The 14,559-nt window shown below is 41.0% G+C and overlaps 1 protein-coding gene across 1 annotated transcript in view; it reads right to left on the reverse strand.

Annotated features, from left to right (window-relative positions):
• fmn2b (formin 2b) overlaps window positions 1-10,672 on the reverse strand; it is a 51,555-nt gene extending 40,883 nt beyond the window's left edge. The window contains exons 1-4 of the mRNA XM_057826191.1: window positions 8,983-10,672; window positions 5,229-5,473; window positions 1,385-1,563; window positions 466-601 (exon numbers count right to left, since the gene is read on the reverse strand). Coding sequence (XP_057682174.1) covers window positions 466-601; window positions 1,385-1,563; window positions 5,229-5,473; window positions 8,983-10,457 — 2,035 coding nt within the window. The 5' untranslated portion in view covers window positions 10,458-10,672. The remainder of the gene's footprint in view (window positions 1-465; window positions 602-1,384; window positions 1,564-5,228; window positions 5,474-8,982) is intronic.
• Between the last annotated feature and the right edge of the window lie 3,887 nt (window positions 10,673-14,559).

The following is a 14,559-nucleotide window of genomic DNA, read 5'->3' on the forward strand; positions in this document are numbered from 1 at the left end:
GACTGGTAGATTGAAAACCAAACTTCATTAAATGTTATGAGCATTTGATTTTCCTCGTCTGCTTATCAAAATAATAAGATGGACAACACAGTACCTACATTATTGCATTGCTCTGAGCGGGAATGATCTAATAAAGTACGCATTATCTTTTGTATGTTGAATCATTTTTTTGGTAATATCAAGCATAAAAAAAACTTTACACTGTAGTGTGAGTAAATATTGTGCCCTGTTTAGTGATTTGCGTCATGTTATTCACTCCTGCATTCAAGTGGTAATTGTCTGCAATTAGCTCTGGTGTCCATGTTATTACAGTGTCGTAAAAATTTGACTTTAAAGTAGCTTTAATAGAAAATTAATGCTTTAGCTTACTTGTTACTGGGGAAAAATCTCATATTAGTTTCTCCTAGCATCAAATATGCTAAACATACTACGTAAAGTATAAACTGTGCACACATGTGTTCTCACCAGGATCTGTGGCTTTTACTTCAGTCCTGTCTCCACAAGGCTTGGAGTGTTTAAGATGTCGTGGTGGCTTCCCGTCGACAGGCTCAACAGAAACGGTTGGCTGGTTAACAGCTGCCCATGTATACAGCTGATCTTGCTGAGAAAACAAATCATTTTGAAGTCAAACTGTATCCAAATTATGTTGAAAATTATTCAACCCTTAATTGATCTCATTAATTAACAGATCAAATAAGGACTGAAGAGTAATATAAACAAATGCAATTGTCGATTTTACATTTATTAATTTTTGATACAGTTATGAAAAAGCCGAAAAAATGAATGTCATGCTGCAACACTAAAATAGAATAAAAAATCATTTAAAACATTCATGTACGTATTTAAAAAAAAAATTAAATATCATTGTATTGTATAACTATAAATATAGTAAAAATGACTTGAATGCCAGTTTCTTTATTCCATTACAACAGTTTCAAAGAGCATACAACCTAGTTATCTAAAAAAAAAAAAATAAATAAAAAAATAAATCAAAACCTTAAATATGTATTTTGTTGTTGAATGTGGAGGTAGTGGTGGGGGCTGTCATTTAATTGCTGTCCCTATGTTCTATGTCAAACAACAACAACAACAGGAAGAGATGAGGAATTGCCCTGAAAACAACAGGAGTGCTCGAAATCAAGAGGAAGTCACCCAGAATTGCACCAAAATTAAAGGAAAGTAACTCAAAATCAAAAACAAGTGACCCAAAATCAACAGGAATGACCTAATATCAACAGGTAGAGGCCCAGAATGACCCCAAAAACAACAGGAAGTGGCCAGGAATTACCCCCAAATCAACACCGTATTGCCCAAAAATCAAGAGAAAGTCTTTTTTTTTTTTTTTTAATACAAAGTTTAGAGCCCTAGAGTTGAACCTACATACATGGAACTTTGCTGATCCTGTAGAGGTGATGTTTGCAGAGTTGGCTCCCAGCTGCTGTCTGAAGCATTCGGTAAAAGGAAGAAGAAGACCCATGGCTAATATTCTGGAGCATAGCCTCTCAGCTTCTTCTGGCTCCTCCTCCTGCTGTTGAAGGAACAGTTTCTCCAAGAGGGTTCTACCTGGACATTCAGAGACCAGAAAATATGTAAAACTATATAAGGTAGTTCTCGAGTTATGAACGAGTTCCCTTAATACACTGTCATAAGCCAGCGGATTTCACTATTTAAGTTGGAATTTATGTCAAAATACTTTGAAAAATAAAAATCACTGTAGCGAATCGGGTTGCACGTATTCTTCTGGGTTTGAGTTGAGCGAGTCAAGCTACATGGCTCTGGAGTCAAGCAATGCTCTTTCTTTACCAACATGGTAGCATGGCAGCGATTGCTGAGGGTCTGCATTCTCTCTCGCCCGTATAGTTGACGCCCGCCCACCGAGTTTGATGAGCCAATCACAGATTAAATTCTTTCATGCGGTACAAGGTGGACAAGAGTGCAAGAATGAAACAAATAAAAAGTGACATAAATAAAAGTTGAAGTAAATAAATAACCTTCTGCAGCTGGGGGTCGGACCACCAAGGCCCCCACTTTTGGCTGCTGCTCAACAGCTTTGATGAAATTCAGGTCCACCATCCAGGTTCTGCAGAGAGGAAAGCAGTGCACCATTAACACTGTGTACAGTGAAGATGGGGTACTGCTGACCTCAACTTGGGATGTCGTGAGTCGGTGAGGAGAATACTTTGAAGACCTCCTCAATTCCACCAACACGCCTTCCTTTGAGGAAGCAGAGTCTGGGGACTCTGAGGTGGGCTTTCCGATCTCTGAGGTTGTTGGAAAGCTCCTCGGTGGCAAGGCCACCAGGGTTGATGAAATCCGCTCGGAATTGCTAAAGGCTCTGGGTGTTGTGGGGCTGTCGTGACTGTACAACATCGCGTGGACATCGGGGACAGTGCCCCTGGAATGGCAGACTGGGGTGGTGGTCCCCCTTTTTAAGAAATGGGACCGGAGGGTGTGTTCCAATTATAGAGGAATCACACTCCTCAGCCTCCCCGGTAAAGTCTATTCAGGGGTGCTGGAGAGGAGGGTCTGTTGGGAAGTCGACTCTCGGATTTAGGAGGAGCAGTATTGTTTTCATCCTGGCCGTGGAACAGTGGACCAGCTCTCGGCAGGGTCCTCAAGGGCGCACTGGAGTTCGCACAAATAGTCTACAGGTGTTTTGTGGATCTTGAGAAGGCGTTCGACCGTGTGCCTCGGGGAGTCCTGTTGGGGGTGCTCCGGGAGTACGAGGTACCGAGCCCCTTGGTAAGGGCTGTTCGGTCACTCTATGACCAGTGTCAGAGTTTGGTCCACGTTGCCGGCAGTAAGTCGAATTCGTTCCCAATGAGGCTTGGACTCTGCATACGCTGCCCTTTGTCCTTTGTCTGTTTTTTTAAGGCGCAGACGAAGCGTTGAGGAGGTCCGGTTTGGTGACCTCAGCATTGCATTTCTGCTTTTTGCAGTTGATGTGGTGGACGTCCAACCCTCACTGGAACGGTTCGCAGTCAATTGTGAAGCCGGAAAAGGCTGGAGTGCCCTATCTGGGTCGGGGATGAGATCCTGCCCCAAGTGGAGCAATTTAAGTATCTTGGAGACTTGTTCACGAGTGAGGGTAGGAGGGAGCGGGAGATCGACAGATCCGTGCAGTGTCTGCAGTAATGCGGACTCTGCACATAGTGGCGGTACATACGTAGTGGTGAAGAAGTAGCTGAGTTGAAAGGCCAAGCTCTAGATTTACCAGTTGATCTACGTTCCTACCCTCATCTATGGTCACGAGCTGTGGGTCGTGACCGAAAGAACAAGATCCCGGATACAAGCGGCCGAAATGAGTTTCCTCCGCAGGGTGTCCAGGCTCTCCCTTAGAGATAGGGTGAGAAGCTCTCTCATCCGGCAGGGTGTCGGCGTCGAGCCGCTACTCCTCCGTGTTTATAGGAGCCAGCTGAGGTGGCTCAGGCATCTGGTTCGGATGCCTCCTGGACGCCTCCCTGGAGAGGTGTTCCGGTCATGTCCCACCAGCGGGAGCCCCCGGGGACGACCCAGGACACGCTAGTGAGACTATGTCGCTCGGCTGGCCTGGGAACACCTTGGGATCCCGCCGGAGGAGCTGGTTGAAGTGGCTGGGGTGAGGGAAGTCTGGGCTTCCCTGTTAAAGCTTCTGCCCCTGCGACCTGACCCCGGATGGATGGATGGATGGATGGATGAATGGATGGATGGATGGATGGATGGATGGATGGATGGATGGATGGATGGATGGATGGATAAATAAATAAATAAACAATGAAATAAAAAAAATTAAAATTGAAATAAATAAATGTTGAAATAAATAAACACATATTGGAATAAATAAACAATTGTCAAAATAAATAAAAATGAATATTTTGAAATATAAAAATTGAAATAAATTTTTAAAAAATTGAAATAAATAAAAATTGAAATACACGGTGCTTTGATTCAGAAAATATGACGGCAACTGTCAAAACGCTATGTATAAAAAAAAATTTTTTATGCTAAGCTGCCACACATGCATTTCATCTCTAAGAAAAAAACAATCTACCAACATCAGATTTACATACACAAGTGTTAAAAATTAGGAGATGGAGGTTGGGGTTATTGCTGTTAGTTAACTTTTATTTTGCAAATCATTGAAAAAAGTTTTTGTATGTGTTATAGAAATAACTGTGCTAAAACAGTTTTCTTTGCATTTCAGTAGTTTAAGAGGTACGACATCCCCCCCCCTCCCCCCCCCCCCAAAAAAAAAGAAAGGAAAAAAATATATATTTTAAAAAGATTTCTGGCTCCGTGGCGACCTTCACGTCGGGGAGAACTTCTAGCCACTCTCACCCCTACACAACCCTGCTATTTGTCATGATCATACAATTTATATAGCAATCGGGGGAAAATCCTTAGATACAAAGAATATCCTGTAAAAATATTGGAGCGGAGAGATTAAAACAATTTTGACATTTTGCATTCTGCTCTAGTTATCAGCCTCGTGTGTGTTGTCTCTGTCGCCTTTTTCTCGTTCTGAATCTTCCTCCTCCTTCAAATAAGACTCAAACATATACGGCTGTATGCCACAGGCTTCCTCGGGATTGACAATATCACTTGAAAGATCCACACTTGAACCACAATCGCTGAAAAACGTTTCCTCCTCCATTCAGCTCCATGCTAAATCCACCAAGATGGAGGCGCCAGAGCGCTATAATGAAAGGAGGAGCTAAACGGCAGATTTAAAGACACATTTCTCATCATTTGCACTTTGCCAAATTGTTGTATATAGTCGAATGGTCTCAAAATATGATATTAATTCCAGCAATAAATCTATTTAAGACATTCTTTGTCATGTCATAAGCACAAACAAAGAATTTTACAGTACAAACGTAGCATCAACGAATTTCGGGTCCATTTTGCAATAAATGGGGGGCTGTGTGACGTCTTCATTCGAAATTTATATCTCAATGTTTAAAAAAATGATAAACGAAAAACAAGATGTTTTACAGCACAAATGAGCACAAACCTAGCACAAACGAATGACATACTTTTTCTATGAATTTGAGTCTGATAGGGGGCCAACTTCACGGAGGTGAATTTTAAAACTTCATTGGCACGACAAACAATCAGTAGGTTGTAGGCCGCCCTCCTTTTGTTATTGTTGATATTTTAAGTGGTTTGGTGTGGACAAAAATATTTCTTGACATAAATCTGTTTTTAGAGAAAACATAAACCAATAATAATTGTGCAGGTGCAATCACCTGCAAAGACATCTTGGAGGCTGCATGCAGCAACTTGTCCACATGAAGTTCTTCTGGTTATGCAAATGGGTTGGCTACCTCCACCTCTGTATCGGCAGTCTTCTAAATTCCCAGCATCGCCATTGCTGTGCTTGCATCTCATTCTCCTCTCAAGCTCCTCTGTCCAGTCAGCCGAGCGACTTAGAGGACCAGCATTTGTTCGGTAGCACTGCCTTGGTAATAATTGCTGATCACCACAAATTATCCTGTGAGCAAATACTTCAAATGAGTTTCATTGGTCATGAAAGCTGTAAATAAGACATCTAAGAACATATTTTATGCTACAATTGGACCACCTTTTCAAGCATATGTATTGTAAAACATATTTAATTTGTCTGGTCGACAGCACAGATTTAAATCGAAGTACACTATTCTTTTGAAGATGTGATGTATTTGTCCCATTAATACTTTAATGGACCTTTGCAAACTCTACCTCCTAAACTACCACCAATCATACAGTGGTATGAAAAAGTATCTCAACCCTTTGGAATTTCTCACATTTCTGCATAAAATCACCATCAAATGTGATCTGATCTTTGTCAAAACCACACAGATGAAAAAACAGTGTCTGCTTTAACTAAAACCACCCAAACATTTATAGGTTTTGATATCTTAATGAGGATAGGATGCAAACAATGACAGAAGGGGGAGAAATAAGTAAGTCAACCATCACATTTAATATTTTGTGAATTTGCACATTGCTCTGTCAACTTTTCTATTCATAGAAAATCTTTATTTACATTTTATTCTTGTTTTGCACAAGACGCTGCTAACTTCAGGACCATATTGCACTATTCCAGTGTTGCACATACAGTATTCAGTTCAAGCAAGCTATAATTACTCACTTATAGCCCGAGATTATCTATTTTCCTATTATTTATTTATTTATTTATTTTTTTTACTTTTTTTTAATACATATTTTTATACTGGAGTGCCACGTCAAATTTAGTTGTTGACAATGCTCTTGATGAAAATGACAATGAAGTTCTATTCTATTCTATTCTATTCTATTCTATTCTATTCTATTCTATTCTATTCTGTTCTGTTCTATTCTATTCTATTCTATTCTATTCTATTCTATTCTATTCTATTCTATTCTATTCTATTCTATTCTATTCTACTGTGCCAGTGATTTCTGTAAGTCTTTAGCAGACACTCTAGGGATCTTTTTTTTTACCTCTCTGAGTATTCTGTGCTGAACATTTGGCGTCATCTTTGGCGGATGACCACTCCTTGGGAGAGAAGCAACAGTGCCAAACTCTCTCCATTTGTAGACAACTTCTCTGACTGTTGATTGATGAACATCCACACTTTTAGAAATGATTTGTATCCTTTACCAGCTTTATATCAACAAGCCTTGATCGCAGGTCTTCAGACAGCTGTTTTGACCAAGCCATGACCAGACACACCAGACAATGCCTCTTATCAAGACATTTCTTACCAGGTGTGTGTTTTATAGAAGGCAGGGCAGCTTTAAACCACTCATCAGTGAATTGGCTTCCAAAACTCTTTAAGTCTCATTAGGCACTGGGTTCACTTACTTATTTTTCTCCCTTCTGCATTGTTTGCATGCGATCCTATGCGAAAATATGAAAACCTATAAATGTTTGGGTGGTTTTAGTTAAAGCAGACATTGTATTTTCATCTGTGTGATTTTGACAAAGATCAGATCGCATTTGATGGTGAGTTTATGCAGAAATGTCAGATATTACAAAAGGTTCAGATACTTTTTCATACCACTGTAGCTTTCTTGGAGTGTCCTTTTCACGCATCGTATTATCATATACTGCATTTATATTTATTTACAATGTATTGTAAGCTTTAATTGTTACGGTCCGCGAATGCGGAAAACAAGATAGGACCCAAGATCAGACAACCGAGGGGAAGCGTTCAACAATTTATAAAACACAAAAAACCTAGGGAACAACAAAAGGGGTCCGTGACAACAGGTTGACAGGGATCAATAATTCGAAACTAAGCGGTTGGCAGAGAGCCTAAAAAGACAACAAAAATACACTCAATACCTGCGTATTGACTAAACTAAACTAAGCTAAGCTAAGCTAAGCTAAGCTAAGCTAAGCTAAGCTAAGCTAAGCTAAACTAAACTAAACTAAACTAAACTAAACTAAACTAAACTAAACTAAACTGAACTACAGACCATTGTTACTTTAAAATAATATCATTCAAGTGAAAGTAGTCAGTCAACAAACTGATTCAAGTACAAGTAAAAAAGTATTTGGTTGAAAAGAATGATTTTTTTTAAAACAATTGTATATTTTTTCTCAGCACATCATCTATAGAAACTATTGCTATTATTATATTTTCCAACAGAGCGTGAGGTAAATATGATGTGTTGGTCGTTCCATATTTAGAAATTAAACTTTCTGTTTATTGTTTTGTTTGAGTTACGCCGCAGCAAGTGTGTCATGTGGGCTGGTTGCGTCGATATTGAACAGACAAGTTTCTGAGGTACTTCCGCTTTACTAACGCATGTGTGGTAGCAACTTTGGTTTTCGAATTTCTCCATCCAAAACAACAGTGGAGCTGGAGTAACATTTCTCATCAAAATCCCTTAAAAAAGACAATTTGGAAATACCGCATCTCTGCCATCATCACGACGGGAGGACGACATGTTCATGAAGGCAGGTGTGGAACCAAGCTTGTGCCACTACAAAGATTTGTTTGAATTTTTGTAGCAGCGTTGCCCCCGTGTTATGGAAGGTATGTACTTCCTATCCCTGCATTTTCATGTGTCCGGTGCCCAAAAAATACTAAAATCTTGCAAAAAACTTGTTGCCTTTGATATTGTTATTGCGATGATGATTGTAATTATGATGATCCGTAATATTATTTATTATGTCGCAAGTTTTTTGTTTGTTTGTTTACAGGTGGAAAACGCTGTTAGGCAAGGGAAGACAAGTTGATGTGCCACACAACACTTACTGTACGTTGATGGACATAAATTGAGACTACGTGATAAGAACAATCATACAATCTCATCTACGTCTCATCTACGTCGTGCTGAATACATTTTTGGAGATCCCGTGGGTTTCTCTGGCTTGATTTAGCTGTTTTAACTTTGTCAACACACTGCTTACTTCAACCTCAATTAATGTTTTTCTTTTTAAACTGGACGTTTGGAGCAGACATTTTCCAAGATGCCGCTGCCCATATATCGCTCAGGAAACTTGTCTATATGTGATCAAGATCATGCTAGAGAAAGTCTGTGCTTCCAAAAAAAAAGGTAAATGTCTAACCATGGCCTAAATAAAATACAAGCACAAGCCATGACTTTGATCCCATAAAAATATGACAGACGACACATTTTTTCCCTCACTATTGCAGCGGTGATGGAGGGAGTAATAGGGGAATAATAGCGTCTGTCATTTAGTGACACTCAATTCTGAATCTATGTCAAGCAGTCAATACGGAGTCTGTCACTTCCCGTTCAGTTTAGTTGCTAAGCGGTCCTTAGTGATTTGTTCGGCAACGTCACTTCCCGTTCACTAACCGAACAATTCATTTTGTGGCGTGGGGGTAGGTGAGGAGGGCGAACGAAGTACATTCCTGCAAAAGTTACTCAAGTGAATGTAACGGTGTAAATGTAAAATGTTACTACCCACCTCTGATTATGTTAATATCAATAGTTGTGTTGACCATCAGTACAACTCATTAAAATGTTAGAGTACACCAGTCCACACGTAACCAAATTTACCTTTGGAAATTGTGATGGGCTCTTCTTGCTGACATGGGGCTATGGGAGGGAGACAGAGCTGGTGAGTGTCCCGGCGAGCTGAGTTGTCTAGTGGTGGTCTTGATGTATGAAGGGAAGACGGGAGGGTAGGGTTTCACCACAGAGTTTGAGGGAGAAGCCTGGTTGGACCTGTGCATGTGTTTTACCATTGTGGGGCTTCCTTGGCAAGGTGTGAAGCAAACACTGTTCCTCTTGGAGTGGGAACCACTGGTGTCAGTAGTATCTAAGTGGTTACTTTCTGATACGATACTCGAGCATTCTACAAGTGACTCAGCACTCCCATTTTCTTCAAACATGTTCCCTGAAAAATTTCCTTTTTGTTGCGGATGAATTGGAGATTCACTCACAACAGCTTGGCTTTGGTCACCTCCTGCTTCCTGATCCCATTGTGTGCCAGTGTTGCCCAATGTCAGATCAGGGAAGCTGTCAATGCCAGTTGTCATAGTAACTGGGTTGAGTGGAGCCCCCTCGGCAGTAGCGATGGCAATAACTGTGGGCGGGGACTGCTGCACCCAAGTATGTTGGTCTTTTGTGACTTTAGTACAACTAAAAGAGGTATTTCTCATCTTTTCTTCATTCCCATTTATCTCTAAACCCCTTTCTGTTTCATCTACCCCATCTTCCCTGCTGTTGGATTCCTGAATTAGGGAGAACTGTAATTCTTCTGGTTTCTCACAAAGTTTATCTGTACCCGGCAGGGGTTTGACCTCCAAAAAAGACAACGCATCTGATCCGAGCTCGAGTTCAGGTGTCAAGTCAAGCATTTCAGTAGGGGGTAATCCATTGCTCGGTACTCTCTTTGCCTCTTGAACCTGGGACCCAGTAACCGCATCAAGCCCTCCACATTGGAGCCTGATAGCAAGCTGGATGTCTGCTAGCAAATCCTCATGATCTGCCGCTGAGTGGAAGCTGTAAATGTCAGTGTCAGATCCGGAGCATCCTTCTTTCTGACCTCCCTCCTCCGTGGGAGAGACCGCCACCGATTCCGTCGCTCTCGATTTTGCCGCATTTCGTGGACCGCGCTCATTTTTGCCCGCGTTTAGATCTTTCTTGTTGTTTTCCGGCTCAGTGTCCGATGGCCCGAGCTCATCGGCAGACAGGTCAGGTGTTTTCAAATTGTGCTGCGATGTGAGCACATCTTCACTGGAGCCTGTTACTGAAGAGCACGTGTCTTTACCTTTGAGATGACCCTTTTTCTTCCGGATGGAAAAAACGGAGGATTTGGACTCACATTTGTTTTTCCTCTTGATTGGACCTGTGCCATGCGTTCTTCCTCCTCCTCCTCTGGTGTTGATTTCATTCTTACCATGCTGTTTCTTTCCACCACGTTTTGTCACATCTCCTCCTCCCTCACTCCATCCCTCTTGCAGTGAAGGGTAGTCTCCATTACCAGATGCCGCTGCAGATTTTTTTTGTTTAGCTTCCTGGTTGCCCATGTTGTCTGAAAACGTCAGACAGTATGTGCTATTCCTGGTGATTTGATCCCGCAGACAGGTGCAACGCCCTCAGCTGAATTAAAAGCGGCCACATTTTGGCATGATTAATCATTCAATCTTGTTTGTGCTGAGATTCTGACCAAATCAACACTCTTTTCTGGTTGCCGCGCCTCTACGTTGATGCTGATTCTGGAGAGGCAGCGCTATGCCCCCCACCTCACCACCCCTCTGGTTTTCTTTATTTCCATCTCAGGCGTACGTACCCTCCCCCCTCCTTTCCTTCTGCTGAAAGATGTGACGCAACACCGGATGGACAGTGGGCTCAGTCAGCAAAGCAAGATTCAAAAGATGTCGCGCATGTGTGACGAAGACAAAAGAAAGTCATAACCAATTTAAAGAAAAATTATCTGTTGAGAGAGGAACAAAAGGCTTATTCACTGCCTCTCTGGTGATAGTTCCTCACTACATTACCCATGATTCTTAGTTTCCTGTTGACATAAACCAATGTGGAGACTAGAAAGGGTTGTCTTTAAAGTGCCCTCCCTTTAAAATCTTGGAAACGAGTAACTGAATGTAGCTTTGCATACAATGTAAAAGCTACCATTTATAATATTCCTATGTTTTTCCAATGGCATATCTTCACCGCACCGCCCAGCCAAAACCGTTTGAACCACTGACACCGTTCAAACACCAAAAGGACTGGAATTCTCTAGCAGTGTATCATTCCATATCAGTTTTAGAACAGAAAATCGGAAAACACCTTGTTATTTCATTTCTTAGCCTCAACCCTAACCTTGGGTTTGTTGTTTTTTTTTTTTTGTATCTTTTTGTTTGTTTGTTTGTTTCTATTTTATTTTGAAATAAAAAATAGGATGTGAGAGATGGTGTTGAATGAAAACAACATCACACAAACCCAAAAGACAATCAAAAATAATATCACATATTTCCACCAGGTGACACTACCTATGAACGTGGTGCTATCATTAGCTAATTATTCATTCATTAATGCAGGATCATGTCATAGTTATGATGGTCTTATGACAGTCTTACGGCACCATTGTCAATTAAAGTGTTACCAAATACCATTACTAGCAATTAATGAAACAACTACAACAGTAACAGAAGAAATAATTAGCACAGGACATGAATTTTGATTGTAATTTACATCTGTAGCGCTGCAATGCATGCCAGGAGGCATGTTGGATGACAACAGTGTTAACAGCAGGTGGCAATGAAGCTTCTTGAAGTAATTGTCAAGTTCAAATACGAATCCTTAGGCAGGCATTTATAATATTACCAAAAATAAGGAGAGAAGGCACTCAATTTAGTTGAAAAACTTGCAAAGAGAAAGAGGGGAAAGCTATACAATGGACTACAAAATACAGCTTCCACAATCGTTCTCACTAGCCCCTCCTTCACCTCGCTTTTATTTGGGATGGCCCTAGCAACAGTCGAGTGTCTTGCCCTAAAAGGGAAAAAGGGGAAGCAAGCTGGCGACACCCCTTGTCTTTGTTTGGCTATGTGTGTGCATGTAGGTGGAATTATATACAGTACATACACTCCCCGGCCACTTTATTAGGTACACCTGTCCAACTGCTCGTTAACACTTAATTTTTAATCAGCCAATCACATGGCGGCAACTCAGTGCATTTAGACATGTAGACATGGTTTAAGACAATCTCCTGCAGTTCAAACTGAGCATCAGTATGGGGAAGAAAGGTGATTTGAGTGACTTTGAACGTGGCATGGTTGTTGGTGCCAGAAGAGCTGGTCTGAGTATTTCAGAAATTGCTAATTTCCTGGGATTTTCACACACAACCATCTCTAGGGTTTACAGAGAATGGTACAAAAAAGAAAAAAATATGCAGTGAGCGGCAGTTCTGTGGGCGGAAATGCCAGAGGTCAGAGGAGAATGGCCAGACTGGTTCGAGCTGATAGAAAGGCAAAAGTGACTCAAATAACCACCCGTTACAACCAAGGTAGGCAGAAGAGCATCTCTGAACGCACAGTACATCGAACTTTGAGGCAGATGGGCTACAGCAGCAGAAGACCACACTGGGTGCCACTCCTTTCAGCTAAGAACAGGAAACTGAGGCTACAATTTGCACAAGCTCATTGAAATTGGACAATAGAAGATTGGAAAAACGTTGCCTGGTCTGATGAGTCTCGATTTCTGCTGCGACATTCGGATGGTAGGGTCAGAATTTGGCATCAACAACATGAAAGAATGGATCCATCCTGCCTTGTATCAACTGTTCGGGCTGGTGGTGGTGGTGTAATGGTGTGGGGAATATTTTCTTGGCACTCTTTGGGCCCCTTGGTACCAATTGAGCATCGTTGGAAAGCCACAGCCTACCTGAGTATTGTTGCTGACCATGTCCATCCCTTTATGACCACAATGTACCCAACTTCTGATGGCTACTTTCAGCAGGATAATGCGCCATGTCATAAAGCTGCAATCATCTCAGACTGGTTTCTTGAACATTACAATGAGTTCATTGTACTCAAATGGCCTCAACAGTCACCAGATCTCAGTCCAATAGAGCATCTTTGGGATGTGGTGGAACGGGAGATTCGCATCATGGATGTGCAGCCGACAAATCTGCACCGTGTGATGCCATCATGTCAATATGGACCAAACTCTCTGAGGAATGCTTCCAGCACCTTGTTGAATCTATGCCACGAAGAATTGAGGAAGTTCTGAAGGCAAAAGGGGGTCCAACCCGTTAGTAGCATGGTGTACCTAATAAAGTGGCCGGTGAGTGTATCTGTCAGCACATTTCAGCAAAGCAAAGCTGTGTTTTCTGCCTTTGACCAGGCAAGAGGCTTCTTCAAGACAAAACATTCTTTACTTATGAACAATAATAATAAGCAAAATCATTTCTTCATTGCGGGCAGCAATTGATTAGAGCAAATATATAATAACAACTTAGTAAATATCTCATCAAATACATTTAATGAAGCAATAGCATTTGGTAGTAATAAAAGGCAACAATATCATTCCTTAAATGTACTGAAGTTGACCTGTGGGACCTAGGCCGGTTTAAACCGGTCAGAATTATCAATTCCAAAAATGTCTCTTACTGCAATCAATCATGTAACATCCTATTACAGCAATCAATACTTTATTGTGAGTCTTCATTGGTAAAAGCAAATATTTAATGACCATTTAATAATTATCTCATCAGCAATGAACCTTTGAACCAAATGGCTGCAAAGTTCCATTGCTTCAAGAAGCTTCATTCGAACCAATTGGCTGCAAAAGCTTCATTGCTTCAAGAAGCTTCATTTCGCCATCATTGCTCCCTTGGGGAGACATTAAACCTCTGCTGCCACCTGCTGTCAACACCGTTGTCATCCAACATGCCTCCTAGCATGCATTGCAGCGCTACAGATGTAAATTACAATCAAAATTCATGTCCTGTGCTAATTATTTCTTCAGTTACTGTTCTAGTTGTTTCATTTATTGCTAGTAATGGTATTTGGTAACACTTTATTTGACCATAGCGCTGTAAGACCGTCATATGACCATCATAACTATGACATGACACTGCCGTGAGCATTAGTGAATGCTTAAATATAATTAGCTAATGATAGCACCACGTTCATAGGTAGGGTCTCATGGGGTTCATTTTGTCTTATAATGCCGCTGTCAAATTTACCGGTTTTACCGGTTAATATCTTTTGGTGGAAATATCCCATGATAAAGTGAGGACAGCTGCGGCTTATAGTCCAGTGCAGTTTATCTATAAACAAATGCGGTTTTCACGTCAGATTTGGTGGGGGGTGCCTTGCAGTCCCAAAATTACGGTAACAAAGTTTTTAGGCCACAGGGCTAAAAAGGGCACAGGGCAACAAATAAAAACATCACTCTATGTTTTAAGATAGAGCCTTACAGAAAAAATCTCATACAAAATGTTTTTTGTATTTATTATTATTTTGGTTTATTCAGCTCCAACTTGCCTTCAGATTTGACATACACAATTGTTTCTCTGTAGACATAATGCAAATAAGCGCCAGAGGTGGGCATAGTAGCCAAAAATGTTACTCAGGCAAGAGTAGCACTACTTCAAAACAATATTACTCAAGTTAGAGTAAAAGT

This window comes from Corythoichthys intestinalis, chromosome 21, assembly GCF_030265065.1.
Source record: "Corythoichthys intestinalis isolate RoL2023-P3 chromosome 21, ASM3026506v1, whole genome shotgun sequence".
Taxonomy (NCBI): domain Eukaryota; kingdom Metazoa; phylum Chordata; class Actinopteri; order Syngnathiformes; family Syngnathidae; genus Corythoichthys; species Corythoichthys intestinalis.